The sequence below is a fragment of the Urocitellus parryii genome, chromosome 8 (genome assembly GCF_045843805.1).
Source record: "Urocitellus parryii isolate mUroPar1 chromosome 8, mUroPar1.hap1, whole genome shotgun sequence".
In the NCBI taxonomy this organism is placed as follows: Eukaryota; Metazoa; Chordata; class Mammalia; order Rodentia; family Sciuridae; genus Urocitellus; species Urocitellus parryii.
This window is the reverse complement of record NC_135538.1, coordinates 81,585,650-81,604,575: the sequence shown is the minus strand read 5'-3', so window position 1 is coordinate 81,604,575 and position 18,926 is coordinate 81,585,650. Positions and strand designations below refer to the sequence as shown.

The following is an 18,926-nucleotide window of genomic DNA, read 5'->3' as shown; positions in this document are numbered from 1 at the left end:
TAAGCATAACCTGCACTTTAAATTCGGATATCTTCAGTGTGGGTACTGGTGTTAATTCACCTGCTGGGATACTCGGACTGTGATGTTTAGGATATTCGAACTGTAGTTTTAGAATGGTGGAACTCTAGTTCTTCTGCCTTCTATTGGCTTTGGGAAAGTGAAGTATTAATGATAATATAGGAAAAAAATAAGACTTTAGAGATTTGTGGTTAAATAATATATATCCATTAATATATATTATATAAATTATATTAATATGTAATATATGAATATATATATTAAATATGTATGGTATACATAGTAATATATAATTATATATGTATAATTTTTAAAAATATATTTTTTAGATGTTGATATATACCTTTATTTTATTCACTTATTTTTATATGTGGTGCTGAGAATCGAACCCAGTACCTCATACATGCTAGGCAAGCTCTCTACCACTGAATCACAACCCCAGCCCCTATGTGTACGATTATTTTATACACACACACACACACACACACACACATACATACATATACACACACACACATATAACATATAATAAATGTAATCCTTAGTTCTTAATAAGAAAGCATTTAGAACTAAGGAACCATTAGGTCTTCCTTTTATTTTAAGTATTAATGAAGAGTGATCAAGTAACATGTGAAGAACTCTTGGTGAAATGGCTGTCTTGCTTGGTAGGCTGAGGTGGAGGAGCAGCTGGCCCGACAGAGGGAAGAGGAGTCCCAGCAGCAAGCAGTTCTGGAGCAGGAGCGCAGGGACAGGGAGCTGGCCCTGCGGATCGCCCAGAGTGAATCTGAGCTCATCAGTGATGAGGCCCAGGGTGACCAGGCACTTCGGAGGTACTGGGGCCCTTGTGTGGGAGGGTTGCACCTTCTCCATTTCTTTTTTTATCTCTCTGCTTTTCAGTTACATGTAAAAGAGAATAGGAGAAAATCATATCCCTTAGATCCTGTTATGTTTGAAGTAAAATCATTTAAGTTATATCTGCTTTTATAACCAAATGAATGAAACAGTTGATTTGCCATTAAATTGTTGAACTGTTGAAAAATAAAATTTCAGTTAGTGAGTACTCTGTTAAGAAAACATCTCAACTTTTATTCTGAAGTTGTCTTTAAGAGTATTACATATTAGGTAGACATATAATTTCCAAGTTCTTGTCAAGCACTGAGAGAAATTATTAACTGTACTGTATGCAGTTTTTTGTTTAGGATTTTTTTATTTTCCTAAAGCCCAATTTTTTTTAAAACCATATTTCTGAAAGGAGATTTACCCTCCAGTGTCTCAGAATAAAAGGAGTTCCTTCCCAATAAAGGAGGTTAATCGTATTGAAATATTTGGGCTCCTCTGATTTCTGAATGATATCTCTAAATATCATAAAGGAGTGTGGAAGAATATGGAAATTCTTAATACTTCACAAGAAGTTTCAGGGAGGTTTTAATATTTTTCATTTAAAACTTATAAGAAGGAAACAGTAATTGTTTTGATAATTTATTTGTAAGAAAAACCAAAACTAGCTTGTAGGACTCCTCCATATGTTGACATATATACTTTATGAATATATGTGTGTATATTTACTGAGAGGCAAACATATATAACAAAATACAGTTAACTGTAATAAACTATAGTTAAATTACAACCACTAGATGGAGCTATTTCTTTGTGAAATGAAAAGACCTGGGTTCAAATTGCAAGGTGAATCATAAGGAAATTGCAATTTTAATTAGCTAAAAACACAGATGGGGAAGAAAAGGGTTTGTTAAGTTGCCTTTTTCTAGTAAATGATTATTTTGAGAAGCTCTCAAGTATGAATTATATATGAAAGTATGTTAGGGTAAATGAACTTTCTAGATCTATTATAAACAAAAGGTGTTATTATTAAGCTTTTGGGTTTGAGACCATTATAATTAAAATATTTTGCCTTTTGTATATGCAGACTTGGCTCAGCTGCTCTCCTGTTCTTTTCACCTGTGTCTGTTGGGATGACTAGAGAATTGCCTAGCAGCTAGGCCAGACTTCGAGTAAGCCCTGCTCTGACAGCTGCTATCTCTAATGTCTATGCTGCAGCACAACAGTGGATAGAGCAGGGTTTATTGTAGGTGAAGTTCATTTCTTAGTGACTCACTAATAGAATAATTATTGGCATTCATTGTCAAGCTTTATGTTTATGCATTTGAAAGAGTAAGCTATATCCACTGCCATTCCACAGGCTGTGTGCAAGTCACTGCCCTGTATGTAGATTACTTTCCTCTTTTCAGGAAGGTACACTTCTTTCAGGGTGAGTCCACTCTAGAAAGAGTAGACATTTAGGATTTTCATGGTAAAATCATGTAAATGACAAGTTACCTGCAGTGTAAATTAAGCATAATTATCTAGTCTATGGGACCATTATTGAATAATGAGGTATGCAAGCCATTATGACTTTAAAGGCAGAAGAGTGAATTGGTTCTTTTGTGGTATAGCCCTAGATGCCTCCTCCTCTGCAGCCTTCTTCTATGACCTTCATGTTCTCTGAGCTCCTTCCCTTGTTGTGATTATTTTATACTCCATACTACAAACATCAGCACTTCATTATGGATAATGTTTTTACATTAATATTCTATGTTTGATAGTTTTATTCCATGGACTATAATTTAATGTTTTTGAATGTTTATTTTACCTTTGTTAGCGTTGAATTCTTTCTATATCAAATTTATGAATGAAACTTCTCCAAATAAATTAAGTTGTAAGAAACAGCATGAAAATTTCCATGGGCTCTGTGATGTGTAAATATATGCAGATGGATTTTGCTACAATAAACAATATAAAGTTGCTTTTCCAGCTTAGATTCCTGTGGAGTAACTTCTAAGTAACAATCATTTTCCACATGTTTTAAAATATAATCTAAATCAACTACATACATGAACCTTGATGCAAAGTAACAATTTCAAATTACCTGAAATTGTAAAGTAATATCCAGTTTCTGTTAAGAATGAATCTCACAATGTACAAATTTTCCAATCTAGATGAATTTGCTCTTTAATTTTCATTGAATGCTTTTCATTTATTCTTTTATAATTACTTTAATGAAGATTTTAAAAATATATGAAAATTCTGAGTGATCTCTTACAGATGAAAGATGATTGAATTTTTAATCCCATGAATAAAATAATTGAAACACAAATTGACCCAATGTAGTTTTACAATTCAGAGTTGATTATGATATTAACTAAAATATATTCTTTTCACAGAAATGATGGAACAAGACCTAAAATGACACCGTATGTCATTTTCCTTTCCTTTTTTTTTAATAGAGTATGGATATTTTGTGGGGAGTTGGTTTCCTCCAGGGAGTAGTTTATTTCATTTTAGTAAAAGAGAGTGAGATAATATTGTTTCATTTTTTTTCCTTTACTGAGGAAAATGTTTGATGCTCAATTTCAGTAGTTTTTGATTTGATTTCTTTTTTATGTGTGTTGTCTTTGCTTAAATGTTGATAGTTTATTTTACATATTTTTAACTTTTCCTTACCCCTTACATCTTTATAGCAGCAGGTATGGAGAAATAAATAAGTAAAATATTCAGGTTTAAGAATATAATTAATTCTAATAATATCTGAAATAGGTCATAGTCTGAAGTTACATATGTAATATCTTTTTTGTAATGTAAATCTCCCCACAGAGAGTGAATACTAGTAACACTTGGGATATAAATAAAATCTGAATTTTAACAGCTTTCAGGATTCCATATGTAACCTTTATTTTGATGATTCCCAGCTCTGTCAGACATTAGTATGAATAGCAAATATTTTATAGATTATGTAACCTATAAATATTTCCAAAAAATACATATAAAGGAAAAAGAAAAAGATAGTCATTTATAATAAAACATTAATTTATTTTAATATGAAACTACTTGTGCATAATTTCAACAGAAGACATAATCAAGTAGTCATTTATAATAAAACATTAATTTATTTTAATATGAAACTACTTGTGTATAATTTCAACAGAAGACATAATCAAGTAATCAGATATTTTTACTTATACATAGAATCTCTATGAATGCCATAACTACAAATGCAGATTGATATAGGAATGTTGTGTAAGAAACTCAAATGCCATGAAATTGTGAACAGTCCTTTTTAAAGTTCTGAACAGAACTATATACAATTTCCTCTCAATTACACAATATTTGTGTCCCTAGAAAAATTCTGTTTTAAAACCATGCAAAAAAACATATTGTTTACGTGTGAAGCTTTGTTCATACGTGAAATATGTATTTGTATGTATGTATTTCACCCTTATGTGTCTGGCAGACTTGTCAAAGTTACATGTGTCATGGGACAGTTCTTCCTGTGCAGGATATTTAAAATTCCTGATTCCATATTACAGTACATGCCAGGAATGCACACCCACAACATTGTTGTTACTTCAGTGCTCCCAGAAATTTCAAAAATTAATCTCTGATAGGCATTGTTTGCCCACCCTTCATTAGGACAGCCACTTTGTTACCATTGAGCTTGAGTTATATAAGCCTTGCAACCAGTGTCTAAGATGAAATTATGAGCATTTGCATATAGTTTAGCAAAATTGGAGTAAAAAATAACACCTGTGTACAAGGATCATTTCTGTCAAATGAATTTGGTGTAGTGAGTTTTGTATAGGTCAGGTGTAGCTGAATGTGAGGCCAGGAAGAATAATAATTCAGTAGAGATTGCCTACTTTGTAGTGGTAAAGTATACAGAGAAGTTTCTGTACAATCTATAGATCAAGTGGTAAAGAGCTTTGAAAAGGCATTTGACTCCCTTGAAACCTCTGTGGGAAACAGTGGAGTAAGATTTAGAACAAAGATTTGGTAAAAAAAGGAAACATTGAGGTGGGATGATAGTAGAATTAATAATACTTAGCAAAATCATACTGAATTTGTTGGCTAGAAAATTCTGAGAAACTACTTAGATTGAGAAACTACTTAGATGAATTAAATGTATTGCTCAAAAGATGATTTTTATTGGACTATATTTGTGTGTTATATATTATTGTCCTTCCTCATCAGTTTTGAAAGATTTCTTTTTCTCTGGCTCTGCTTGCTCAGATAGACCTCCACCAGTACCTGATTGTAGCCAATGTTGATTATAAGAGAAGGGCATCTTGGAAACTGCCCTGTAGCAAATATATTCAGCTTCTTTTCTCACAGTTTTTACTAATCTGTAGGGTTTTGAGGTTCCAAAGTTGGATTAATAGAATGAATGGGAATATGATTAGGAGGGTAGAAGAGCAAGAGTAGGAAAATAAAATTATGAAGTTAAAGTGTTGATGAGCACAATGAAACTTCTGTTTCATTTCACAGTATTAAGCAAATATTAAGAAAAGTTAGTTTCCAGGGTAATAAAGAAGAATAAGTTTTTGCTTTGGGAAATATTTATCCTTGGAAGGCCAGAATGCTTCAGATCTTCCATTTAGCAACTGTTTGTAAGATTTTCTTTCTTTCTTTCTTTTTTAATGCTTTGATTTGGAGTTTTAGAGCTTTGACTACATCAGATTTGTATTTAAACCCTGACACTGTAAAATATATTATCTTGGTTTACCACTGTGATGCTTTGTCTAATTAATATTTACTAAGCAAGACTGGTACAAAAATACTAAAATAGAATTCATATCCTGCCAAATTTCCCATATACATTTAGAACATGCTATTTATGTTCTATATATAAGAAATACAGAAACATGGGCTTAAAGATATTTTATCAATAATTTTCTACCAAAAAATAACTTTAACAGGATATAAACAAAAATTTTGCCATGTTTAATAGATTATTTGAAAGTGTATCCTAGACTTTTACCAAGTAAAATAATTATAAATGACTAATATATGGATAATCATAATGAAAATATAAACTTTTAATGATATGTTCAGATCTTTTAAGTAACTTATGTAATGCATCTTATATATAACTATGTCATATTATCATTTTTCTTATAGGGAACAAATGGCCAAAGAAATGTCAGAATTTTTGAGTAGGTTAGTTCAGGGTATTTGGGGAAATATGTTCACCTCAAAATCATATTTAAAATTACTTTTGATTATTTGGACTAGAACCTGTTATATGAATGGCCCACTCTTTTTCCATCTAAATTTTCTGTACAAGAAATGTCACTTTCACCCTATCCCATCCCAACACAGAAAAAGATAAAAAACAATATCTATAAATTCATGTTTCTCAGTGAGGATAAATTGGCTTTCTGAAAGTGAAAATTTCTTGCCATTCTGCCTATCACCTGCCCCCACCAGTTCCGTCTCATTAAGGGACTCCTTCCCCTCATCCGGAAGAAAAAAAGGTAGTTTTTAACTCCTCCTGAGGAGTGTGCTTCTCTTAATTTGGGAATCAACTACACCTAGTTGAAGGGGAAATGGAGGAAGAGTGTGGCTCCTGAGGGACTCTGCTCCACCAGTGGTTTTTAAAGCCATTGTATAAATAGACTCCCCAAAGGAAAGAGCTTCCTGACAGGATCTGGTCCATCACCTTTATAAGTGGATGTGAATCAATAACATTTTAATTGTCAATTTTGAAGTTACAAAATTAATTAAAAGTTCTAACTATTAAAAATCAACCCAGTTTTGCTACTATTTGTATTGTTTACATGATTATCTTTATAACAAGTCTAATAGTCAATTACACCTTTATTTTAATATTTTAACTCCACAGATGAGAGGAGGGGAAGAACTTAAATGAATTGCATTCATAGATTTCTTCTAATACCAGTTTTTTTTTAAGCAGGTGTATTTTTGTTTGAAATAATATGAATGGAAAGCTAGTATTATTTAAATCATATTTTATGCAATAATAATTTGAATTCAGTGATATTTTAAAAAGCATCGAAATGCTCTTATGTATATTCTGATATCTTATGTGTATTCTGACAATCTATAAAACTATACTATATAAATTAACTTTCCCTTTCAAAAGAAGGCAGCAACAACAAAACCCATAATAATTTTCAGCTTACTCTTCTAGAAAAGACTTTTAGAAGAATAGACCAAAAAAAGAACTTTTTGGGGGGCAGGGGCAGTTTATTGAGTGGTAGTTTAGGCATGTAGAAAAGAATATATGAATAAAGTTTAAGTATAATTTATTGTCAAGGGTAATAGACCTTGCTGACACACAGCTGGCTCTTTTTGAGAAAAGCAATTAAGAATAAAAAGCTACATGGAATATTGCCAGTCATACAGTTTTTGAAAAATACAGATTCTGCAGTAAACCCCAAACAGATTTTACCATAAAAATACAGGCAGGATTAAATGGCCACACATTTTTTTATGTCTAGTCTTATATAGAAGACAATCACCATGTCAAACAATTTGAAACATGCTATATTTTGTTCTCTGAACTGAAAGTACATATAGGCCATAAAGGGTCAAAGATACCTTGTTTATTTCATTTTAAGCATAGTATTGAATAAACAATTTCCTTTACTTCAAGAAGAACATAATATACTTTCAAATAGCATTTTTCAGTAACACTTGTTAATTGTCTGTATCTTGACTATTTGCTAGGATTATTATTTTTGAAAATGTAAAATGGTGATAACATACTTATTTTTCATAATATACATTGATTATCCCTCTTTAAAAGGAAATATTTGCCGAGTACTAGATGATATAGAATTTTCTTGCATTAATCTGAGAAATGGCATTTTAGTTCTTTAATATTTAGTTATATTAATATTTGTGCTACCTTCTTTTCATGTCTTAAAGTCTGATTCAACTCCTCCTTTGTTACATTGAGCAGCTTGATTCTGAGTGTCTGCCATGTGCGAAGTGTAATCTTTTGCTGAAAAGTAATGTTCATTATTACAGAAATTATTCACATATTTTCTGATTAATGATCGAAACTATATACACAAAAACCAAATCTTCACTCTGAGTAGCATTATTATGAAAAGGTTGAATTTACCCCCATTTTATCGGGTATCTTAGAGTGTTTTCTTTCCTTTTTCTCATTCAAATGTTTTTCCTAAAAGGTGCAGGATACAACACTCCACTCGTGTCCTTTGAAATCAGTTATCTACCTCTTGACCTAAAACCTCTTATGACTCACTAAGTATGAGGGTATGGTTTATTCTCTTATGGAACTTTTAGTGTTTCTAGACTCTAGCAGTTCTTTTAGCCTATCTTTTATGACTTTGTTGCAGTTTGGCTACTTACCTGTGGACCCCATAAACGTCCTTATGCCCAGGGAGATTCTGAGTCAGTAGGTGTGGCCATCTGTAACGTTCAGCAGCCCCTGCAGGTGATGGAAATGAGCAGCCTAATGGCTCATAGAAAAGCCATTAATGTGTACTAATGATCTTTTAAATCTGCTGAGAATTTCTTTTTTTGTGTTTGAGAAATACATATAAATGTATTTTTTTAAACATTAGCTGTTTATAGATCCATACGAATTTTTAAACTGAATTCTGGGGAAGTCCCTGTAACTAGAATAATGAGATCAAAAGTCCTGATGTAAAAATATAAGATGGTTATCAAGTGTCATGCTGGAGAATTTTAATTAACTTGACCATCTTTTAGTATACCTTTTTTTCCCTCCCAGGTATTGAGGGTGTAATCCAGGGGCTCACACATTGGTGTCTACCTGAGATAGACCCCAAGTCCACCATTACACCATTTATATCTCATCTATCAGAGACACAAAAATTATTATGTTTTTCTAGTAGTTTCCAGTTTTCAAACTTATGAATACTTTCTTGGCTCTTTAGTCAATGTTTCAAGTTTAAATACACAAAAATATATAATCATTACAGAGGTCCTGCTGTACAAGCCACCAAGGCAGCTGCTGGTACCAAGAAACATGATCTTAGTAAATGGAAATATGCAGAACTACGTGATACCATTAATACTTCTTGTGGTAAGTGTATGCAGAGGATGAAAAATGTGACGGGTCCATACTGATAGATAATAAAATAAATATCTATATTGGCAATATTCTTTTAAGTCTGTTAAAGATTTCTTTTTTTGATTTTGAGAAATATATACATATGTGTGTGTGTGTGTGTGTGTGTGTTTATGTATGTATTTTTTTAACATTAGCTGTTTACATATACATCAGATATAGAGTGGGATGGCATATATATAATTATATATATATAATGTAAATTAACTTAAACTGGTCTGTTACTCTTTGTTCCCTTGAAATAAGACCTAGTTTATTCAGAAAACCAAAAGAAATACTTGATAAATCAAGTGCATTTTGCCTGTGTCTTACCCAGGCCAGAGAGGAGGAGCAAATACATGTTATGGTTTGGGCTACATTAATGACTGGCTCTTCTAATGTTATTTGTAATAGTTAAATACCTGCATGTCTCAATCTTTTAGACATGAATACAGAGTGACAAATAGCAATGTAGTCATTTATTTTTAAATCTATTTTTTTCCCAACAGAAAAATTGTGTAAAAAACAATATTCAGAGGACCCCACATAGTTATGTTCTTGTTTAAATCACAGTGTTTGCATTCAGGACTCTCTGTCTAGGAATGAAAACATCATGTTTGGACAGAATTTCTCAGTGTGTTTTTTTCCTTTTCACTGAATAGATCTGAATAATTGTGAATATAAAAAATGTGTTGCATCTAAATCTCAATTATTTTTGAGCATGACTTTTTATTGTTAACCTTTCTGGTTTAGTTTCTTCAAATATAGAGTACCTGTTTAGTTCAACATTCTTATGTAGAACAACTGATGTAAGATAGTAATAATGCTTGAGAAAATGCTCTGTTAATATAAAAGATAATATTATAAACTCCTCATCTTTATGAGTAACTTACTTTTGGTTTTGTACTATTAAATTAAAAGCAAAAGCCTTATGTGTGTATGTGTGTGTGTGTGTGTGTGCATGCGCATGGATATGGTAGATAGATAGATCTATGTATATCTTTATATGCCACAGCACAATTTTGTTAGGTGAATAAATTAGGATGTTAACTTTTTAATTTTTTTGACTCTGTGTAAATCAATAGATATTGAGCTCCTGGCAGCTTGCAGAGAAGAATTTCATAGGAGACTAAAAGTGTATCATGCGTGGAAATCTAAGAACAAGAAGAGAAATACTGAAACAGAGCAACGTGCTCCAAAGTCTGTTACTGATTATGGTAAAAATAAATCTGTACTTTTGACTGTTCCAAAGCATATGTATATAAATATATCTAACTATGTTTGACTTTCAGGTAAAAATATCCAATGTAAATTTTTTCTTTCTCTGGACAGTAATCCTTTGAACCTGATAACAGCCACGGTGGCCTGTCCTTTGTAGCTTTATTTTTATTTAAAGCTATTTTTGTTAAAATTTATTGAGTTTATTTGTTAAGATAAATTCTAGAGGTTAGAATTTTCTTGTCTGTACTGCAGACATTGTTCAGTACTGTTGTAAATACATAGTTTTCTACACATAAATATTCACATACATTAAGATATGTACTCTTTCATGTGTGAAAAATGTAAAGATTACTATGATTTTTTACTTTCCATGTTAAATGAGTTTGACATGTGAAAAATGAATGTTTTTATTTTCTACAAATTTTATTATTTTTAAATTTAATGTAGCTCAGTTTCTTGGAGTATTTCCCTGAAATACCCAAATATTGTTATGTTTTTAATATGTAGGCCTTAGTATTTTCTGGTTCCTCTCAGAATAGGATTATAGCCCAGAAAAGGAAAGGAATTTGTACATATGTTCTTCATTAACATTGTAATTCCTTTGTTTAAAAAGGTCACTGCAAATCTTTTTTATAATTTTGTAAAATGTGAGTGAGAAATGTTACTTTGGTTCAGACTAGTTAGTGTTGTGCCTGCACCATGAATTGATTTTTTTGACTGGGATCTTATTATGTAAAAGACCAAGTATATATTTGAAATTAGAAATGATCAGATTTAACCTAGTAAAAGCAACACAAGCTTTAACATTAGTTTTCCGAATACCTGTGATATGTGTGTTGTAATTTCTATCTTTAAAGCAATTATTGGAATTTCATTTATTCAACTTGCTGCTTTTATACTGTCATGGTTTATTAGCTTAGTTCCAGTTAATGTCAAGATGATAGCAGGCTTAATATCTTTTTTCAAAAAGGGATGTTTTCTTGACACTTGATAGTAGAGTTAGTAATTATGACCCAAGTTTCCTTAGAAAATGAGCTCTTGGATGTATTTTGCTTTTCTTGGATGTATTTTATTTACCTTCCAAGTAAATAAAAGCAATGATTGAATAAAGTCAGTTAAATGGTGAAATTTTAGCATTTCTAAATTGTTGCAAGGAATAGATTGAGGGCAACATTGTTATTAGTAAGGAAGATGTTAATGCCATTGAAAGCTGAAAGGGTGTTACCAGGCAGAATATAACACTGTGAAGAGACATTGAGACCTTACATATAACTAAAAAATGGCAGGTGGAAGCTCCATTAAACATTTCTCTGTGTATTGAAGATGACAGAATGATTTCATTATCTGTTCATTGCCTATATACCAAATTTCTGGCACAATAGCAATGAGCTGTTCTTTTTTGCTGTAAATGGTCTAAGTATTACCTTTAGCCTGAAAGATTTTCATTATGTTGTATTTCAAAATTTATATATCTCAGTGATTATACTCAAAGCAAAAAGAAACTAATATTATAATATTCGGTGCACAGACTTTAAATGAGTGTACAAATATTTCATATATTTTTAAACCAAACTTTGATTCTTTATTTAATCTAGCTTTGCCCCCAAAGGTACAAGTAATATATAATTCACCTTGTAGGTTTAAGTACTGTTTGTTACTTGTTTATTGGAGACAGCAAAAGAGTAAATTAGGAAAATTTCCTAATAATGCCATCTGGGTTTACGAGTTAACTTAGAGATTTTATATGAACATAATTTATATGTATTTAGCCTTCAGATGATTTGAGTATCAGCCATTTTTAGTTCTGCTCTGAACCTATCTTGCTTTTCTCTTATAAAATTTAGTCTGACACAGGAGTATAGCTAAAGGGAAAGGTGAAGGAGATCAAGATGTTTATTAACAGTTCAGTTGAGAAAATTCTACACTTACATGGTTTCCTAAGGGGACAGACAGCTAGACACTCTTTAAAAGGAATCGCTACACAGTCTGATGTTTAGAAGGATTAGAATTCATTCATTTAAGAAAATAAAATGACATTTTGATTAACAAATATATAACTTGATATTATTGACTCCAAAAGTAAACATTGACATTCTTGGCCAATACCTATAATAATGAGTGAGAAGCTTTCAAACCCTTTTCTTGTGCTGTGCTTAATGAACACACTCTCATCTCATTTACTGAACAAAAATATTTTCAGAAGTAATTTTTAAGAGAAGTGACAAATTGCCTCCAGTAAATATTTATAATAATTAATTGCTTAAAACAATGATTTTGTAAATAATTTCATCCTATAATTCTTAAAACAAAAATGGCATGAGATTAAAATTTAGAAAATTTTAAGAAATTAAAACATACTGAATATGTGATAAAAGTACTGTGTCTATTAAGTCATTGTGTTAGGTTTTTTGTTTGATATTACTGTGTCCCGAAAATTTCCTAAAAAAATAGCTTTTTTTTTTTTTTTTTTTTTTAAAGATCAGAAAGTAGTATCTGCTTGTAGGTTTTGGCTTAATGCTAAGATATTTACTTGTTAGTCACCACCTCAATTGATGGGATGGATTTACAAATTAGAAATGCTCATTTAATGGTTTTGGCATTTTTATCTTTTCTTCAACATAAAACATTTGTTCACAGATTTTGCATCATTTTTGAACAATTCACGTAAGTCAATGGGTGGTAACTCATGAGCTAACTGGAAGATGGGTTAAAATACTTTACAAAGTACTAACTTCTGTTAAACATTGTTTTGCTACAATTTTAAGTGGAATTGTAGTATAATAAAGTTAGTTTATCCTTATTAAGATATATTTTAACTTGAGATGATGCTTTTGTTTGGGTTATTCCAAAATACATATGCAAAACAAATCTAATTAAATCATTCTCTTGTTTTTTTCAAATTACTTCCATTTTAAAAATAACATTTTAATTGAATATACACAATTCTTATTGTAGCAAAACTATTTCAACTTAGCAGCTGATCTTTTAGAACAAGGACTAACTTAGGTGCTGGTTTCAAACACTGTATTTTCAAACTCTGTGATGATATCTGAACTTCTAGCCAGAGAGATCTGAATTTTGCATGGGAATTTGCAAAAGTTTAATGATGATTCCTCCTAATAGGGAGAGAATATTATTTTGTTACTTTTATAACTTCCTTTGATGCACCTTCTTCTATAATTTAGAAGCTTTGGGTGTCCTTAGTATACACTAGATTTCTTCCAGAATCAAGTGAGCAATAATGATTTGGATATAATGTCAAATTTATTTTATTAACTAGTTGAGCCTGATTTTTTAAGTGTTTCTAATAATTTATAGGGCTATATTTGAAACATTTCACATGTTTTAAGATAATGCACTCTGATGAGAAAGAAACTAATTTAGATTAGTTTCAGGCTATTTAATATCTATTTTTTTTAACTTTTCCAGATAGATACTAGTTTCTAGCTTCCTCAACAAATTTTCAGTTCTCTCATTAGTAGAAATGGCTATGAGAGATTTTGTTTGGTTTTTCAATTGTATTCAATGTGTTGAGTTACAGGAGACTTGTTTTAAAAGAAAAAAATAGGTCAATTAATGTATGACTGCCAGTTTCAGAGTATATTTCCAATCAACTGGACATTAAATTTTAGTTTACTACTTAAGATGGAAGGAAGGGGTTTTGTTTTTTGATCCTTTTAAGGGTGTTAGTACTGAGCACAAATATAATCACTGTGCTACAAGTAGCTTTTTGGGAACAGGAACAAAAGATTAAATAAGCACATCTCTGTTAATAATGCTAAAGGTGTTGTGAAGTTTTTAAAGTCACTAACCCAACTGGCTTCTTATTCTTTCATAGGTATATATAGCTTTGCTAACTGCTTTTTTCTTTCCCTGGTTTGCAAAGAAATTCAACTGCTATAACCCGTTTGCTGTTTCTTGGTGTAGAAAGTAGAGTGAGAATATTTTCATCCTTTTAGTATTTGAAAGTTCTTACAAAAGCCACGTGGCTGTCCTTGATTTTTATAACATATATATCTTACACAATTTTTCATTGACATACTTTGATTTTCATACTGATATTCTTGGAACTGCAGTAAATGGTTGGTCTACTTTTAAAGTTGTGAGTATAAAGCATATTAAACAGGCTTACCAAAATTATGCTATTAAAGATGTAAAGTCATTGCCCCAGGGAAATGTTTGTATTTGCAGATAAAATAAAAACCTAATTGTTCTGTAATGAAAATTGAGTAAGGGAAGAAAGATTAATATGAGCGCATTGCTTAGTACTAGCAGAAAAGCAAAGATTTTTATTTTCTATTGGTGAGGAGAAGCAAGCAATATAGCCTTTCCATTTATTTCAGTGGATTTCCAAGAGAAAAGTGATTTCAAAGTAAGTAAATATTCATACTTACTCTGTAGGTCTTTTGGGTGGTTTTGTTAAGAATTTGCTGAAATATTTTTAATATTTGTGTTATCTTGGCTGTTTGAAATCCCCAAATCCATTAAAAAAAGATTTTATATGGCTTCCACATTTTGTAAAATAGTGATTAAATCAACAAATCTTTTCAAGTTTTTTTACATTACTGTTTGTTTTCTTACAAATAGTTCAACAGAAATTACTTTGCAGAATTAATTGGAGAGCTTTTGAAATCTAGTAAATAATATTTTTCTTCTGCCACGTGAGTTTATTTCAGGTTACTGCTGACAGTCATTTGTGAGAATCTGCTAGAGTTTTGGTGGTGATGGTGGTGATGGTGGTGGTGGTTGTGCGTGCACCCATGCATGCGTTGCCAAGGAGCATCTTTAGGGAAAGATAACAAAGAACTTACATTCTGAATTGAATTCAATTTATTGGTGATTAATATTTACACTTTAAGTTTGCTATTATGAGTCCCCCCAACTTTTTGGTAAAAATTCTTGTGCATTGTAGTATTGAAATCTGTTTCTTTTCCCTTGAGCTGTTATGACTTTTCTTATTGTGTGTGATAGCTCAGCAGAACCCAGCAACTCAGCTTCCTGCCAGACAGCAGGAGATGGAAATGAACCGGCAGCAGCGTTTCTTCCGCATTCCATTCATCCGCCCTGCTGACCAGTACAAAGACCCTCAGAGTAAAAAAAAAGGCTGGTGGTATGCTCATTTTGATGGACCCTGGATTGCCAGGCAAATGGAACTCCATCCCGATAAACCACCCATCCTTCTTGTGGCTGGTATGTATGATTCACGTGGAAATAAAAAATGTATAAAACAAAAAGGATTATGACCCCCTTAAGTGAAACATTCTAATATATAATGCAATAATCCATTCAATTTGAGGGTTGAGTGGTGGAGTTTGGAGGCTAAGTTACATTTCCAGTTAATTGAGGATTAACTGATTTATAAAGTAAAATTGCTTAGATTAATTATATCCTAGTAGACCACATTGAAACTTATCGGTATCCTAAGAAACTTCACTGATGTTTAATTAAACCCATTGCTTTTGTAATAGCTTGAGGACATGTAGCATTTTTATTAACCTTGATGACTTGTTTGATCAATGGTAATGTTTATAAATTTAGAAGGGTTCGTTAGTGGGGAACAAATTTAAGTTGTTTCTGGTAAATTTATTAAGCAGATTTTCATCTTAAGAAAATAAAGTCTTAGAAAGCTCTCCAATCTATGAGAATTGATAGTATTTAAGGAATAGAGCTCATAAAAAGTGGTTCTAAAAAGAGACGATAATTTTCTGATGTCTCCTTATGCAGGTAAGGATGACATGGAGATGTGTGAGCTCAATCTTGAAGAGACTGGCCTGACACGGAAGCGCGGTGCTGAGATTTTGCCAAGACAGTTTGAAGAGATTTGGGAACGCTGTGGAGGCATCCAGTACCTTCAGAATGCAATTGAGAGCAGACAAGCTCGACCCACATATGCAACAGCCATGCTGCAGAATCTGTTAAAGTAGATGTTGCAGGCTAACATTATAGCTGGGATTCCTGGTACTGGGTAGGGAGTGTGACCAAGAGATTAACCCTTCCTTGCTCATGTTAGAATTACTTATGCACAATGAGCAGATTTTATAATCATGGCTTTTCATTAATTTAAAGTTAATTAAGGTTATGGTAGTGAATTTGGGACCTAAAAATTATTTTTGAGTATACGGCAGTAACTCTTAAACTTCTCATTATTCTTATGCTTGTTACACTTGGACTGATTCTGACATTTCTCATTCTTTGCCAACAGACTTCCTAAAGTCCATGATGATTGTTCTCAAGGAAAAGAGAAATTTTTAAAACTTTCAAAATACTTGCTATTTATGGATGACATGGTATGTTCTAACTGGAATAATGAAACCTTAAATTTACAAGAATTAAGGCACTTAAAATTATCAAGACACTGATGTTTGTGGTCTGAAAAGCTATGTATTTTCTCTGCTTTTTCAGAAATTCATGGAAACTTTCATTAAAGATGGAAATTCTGACTTTTTCTCCCTCTCCTTTGCAGTGTATCTTAGTTTGGGTGAAGTAGTTCTTCCTAAGTCCTAGAATTTTGGAAGGAGCTTCAATTTATTTAATTGTTCTGGGATAAAGGAGGAACCAATGATATCCAGCACAGATTAGTTTTCTTTCTTTCTTTTTTTTTTCAATCAAATTTTATGTCAGAATATTCTTTTGATGTTTCATGGACAAATAAAGGAAATTCAGATTGCTTAACTGTCTAAAAGTTTTGAGCTAACTCTTTTAAGAAAGGGAAACAGGGTTTAGATGGCCCTTTGGCTTAACTGGACTAAATTAAAATCTTTCAAGTTCATCTCTATTGTGATTTTTGTATCAGAATCTTGTCCAAGTTGTTTCGTATGATTTAAGCTGATGTTCTCCTTCAAAATCTTTTTAAAAAAACATTCCTAAATTCTTTTTTGTCCTTTGTGATTTTGGTAATTGTAGAGTTGTTTTATAAGCTTTGTAATTCAAAAGCCCTTGTACTTAGTAATTGCTTGTTTCATATAACAGATAATTTAAAAAAAGTTTTCTTTGTGTGCTGTTAGCCTTGATCAGATGTTGGCAATTTCAAGCCTAATATTTATGACTTTCACATTAGGAATTTAGAGATAAAAATATATCAAGGAATTATGTTGACATAATCCTAAGAAGTCTTGTTTGTGTTTTAGAATAAAGTTGGAAAGTAAAATTATTCTCTGTACCTTTTTTCCCCGAGTTTTAAACATGCTAACCTTTGAAATGAAATTTCAGTGATTTTTTTTTCCTTAGAAAGAATACCTCGGTTAGGAAAATATTTCCCAGCTGATTGGGTTAATGTTTGGGAGCCACAGACACTGTTTTCAGAATTGCTTCTCTCATAATGTCTTAGTACAGAAATATTTATTTATTATGATGCTGTGCAAATGATTGTCTTGTGTTAAGGAAATGGAATGGCCCTGTCTGTGCTATTAATTAGTTGAGAATGTGAATGTGATTATCTTTTGGAGGCTGTACTGCTTACACTTACCCACCCTTGGATCATTTGGTTCCTATGATTGGTGACAAAAGGTGTAGTTACTGAAATAAATGACCTGTTCTCTCTTTTCCATCTCTCGCCTTTAATTGGTGTTTTTGTTTGTGTAGGATAGTGAATGATTAGCTTTATTTCCTAATTATTACTAATGATTAAAGTCCTTGAAAAAAATTTAGTAACCAAATTGATTTTTGATGACTTGTCTCTTCCGTATGGTTTTCAGAAGTAGTTTTATGTATCTCTTAGATATATGAATAGGCACTGGACGGAAAATTAATTAAAAAGTTCAAAATTATTATAATGAAAGAAATGTTTTCAAGAATTTGAAAGAAATATATCATAGCAAAGCATTATTACAAGTCTTCTTGGTTTTTTGACTAAGAGTTAATAAAATTAGAATTAGTTTTAAGTCACTTTGTTTCTAATTATGTCACCCAGCTGTCCTAGAATTTATCTATTTAAAATAGTCTCCTGAGTTAATGTGCCTATCAGAACTGCCCGGATTCAGATAGTAGTGTAACCTACATACAGCAGGTGTGCATATTTACTGAAGACCTTTTGCTGGAGAAACTTAGGACCCTGACAACCTTTGAGGGGAAACAGAGATGTAATGTTCTAAAAGATGTTGATACAGCTGCTTTATCAAACTCACATTCAAACTTATAAATGCTGTGTGAAAACTTTAGGAATCAAAAGTCAATTAACTCATTTTAATCAGTCATTTAAATTGAAATTTAAAATTAAAAGTTTAAACCAATTAACTGTATATAAATAACTAATCTTCTCTTAATGCTTGTCTCATCAGTTCTTTGTGTTTGCCAATACCAGTTCCTTCCATAGTGTATGCTTTGCAAAGGTAGGCATAAATAACATATTAAAAGAGAAAACAAAATGTTTTTATGTTCAATTCTAATGTAATCCCTAATTTCACCACCACAGAGTCCTTGATGAGAGCAGGAGGTATTTACAGTGCACATAAGTTAAGAGAACAGTTTTCTTAGTTGCAGAGTTGGGGAGATAGCACTTTCTTAGAGGATTATATGAAGAAGTAAAGAAACACAGGGACACCAGCCCTCATGAAAGACATTCTATTGTTACTCTCATTTGGCTTCTATAATGACTTTTATAGGTCATTCTTTCCAGTGACCTACTGAAATATTCTGTTTTATAAGCAACTGAGAAAAGATCTTAAGGAGAAAATAGGTGATATTTGTGGAAGTGTAGATAATAAAAAACCCCAGGCAAGAACAATAATGAATGTTTATTATTTGTAGAGCTTTATTAATTGTATGTGTGTGTGTTGCTGGGGATTGAACACAG

The 18,926-nt window shown here is 31.7% G+C and overlaps 1 protein-coding gene across 1 annotated transcript in view; it reads left to right on the top strand.

The window, feature by feature from the left end:
• The window catches only part of Myo6 (myosin VI), a 136,325-nt gene extending 119,895 nt beyond the window's left edge, over positions 1-16,430 (top strand). Inside the window, exons 28-35 of the mRNA XM_026409529.2 lie at positions 688-848; positions 3,237-3,266; positions 5,968-6,006; positions 8,787-8,890; positions 10,000-10,131; positions 12,773-12,799; positions 15,107-15,325; positions 15,860-16,430. Of these exons, the coding sequence (XP_026265314.2) occupies positions 688-848; positions 3,237-3,266; positions 5,968-6,006; positions 8,787-8,890; positions 10,000-10,131; positions 12,773-12,799; positions 15,107-15,325; positions 15,860-16,059 (912 nt within the window). The 3' untranslated portion in view covers positions 16,060-16,430. The remainder of the gene's footprint in view (positions 1-687; positions 849-3,236; positions 3,267-5,967; positions 6,007-8,786; positions 8,891-9,999; positions 10,132-12,772; positions 12,800-15,106; positions 15,326-15,859) is intronic.
• Positions 16,431-18,926: the final 2,496 nt, after the last annotated feature.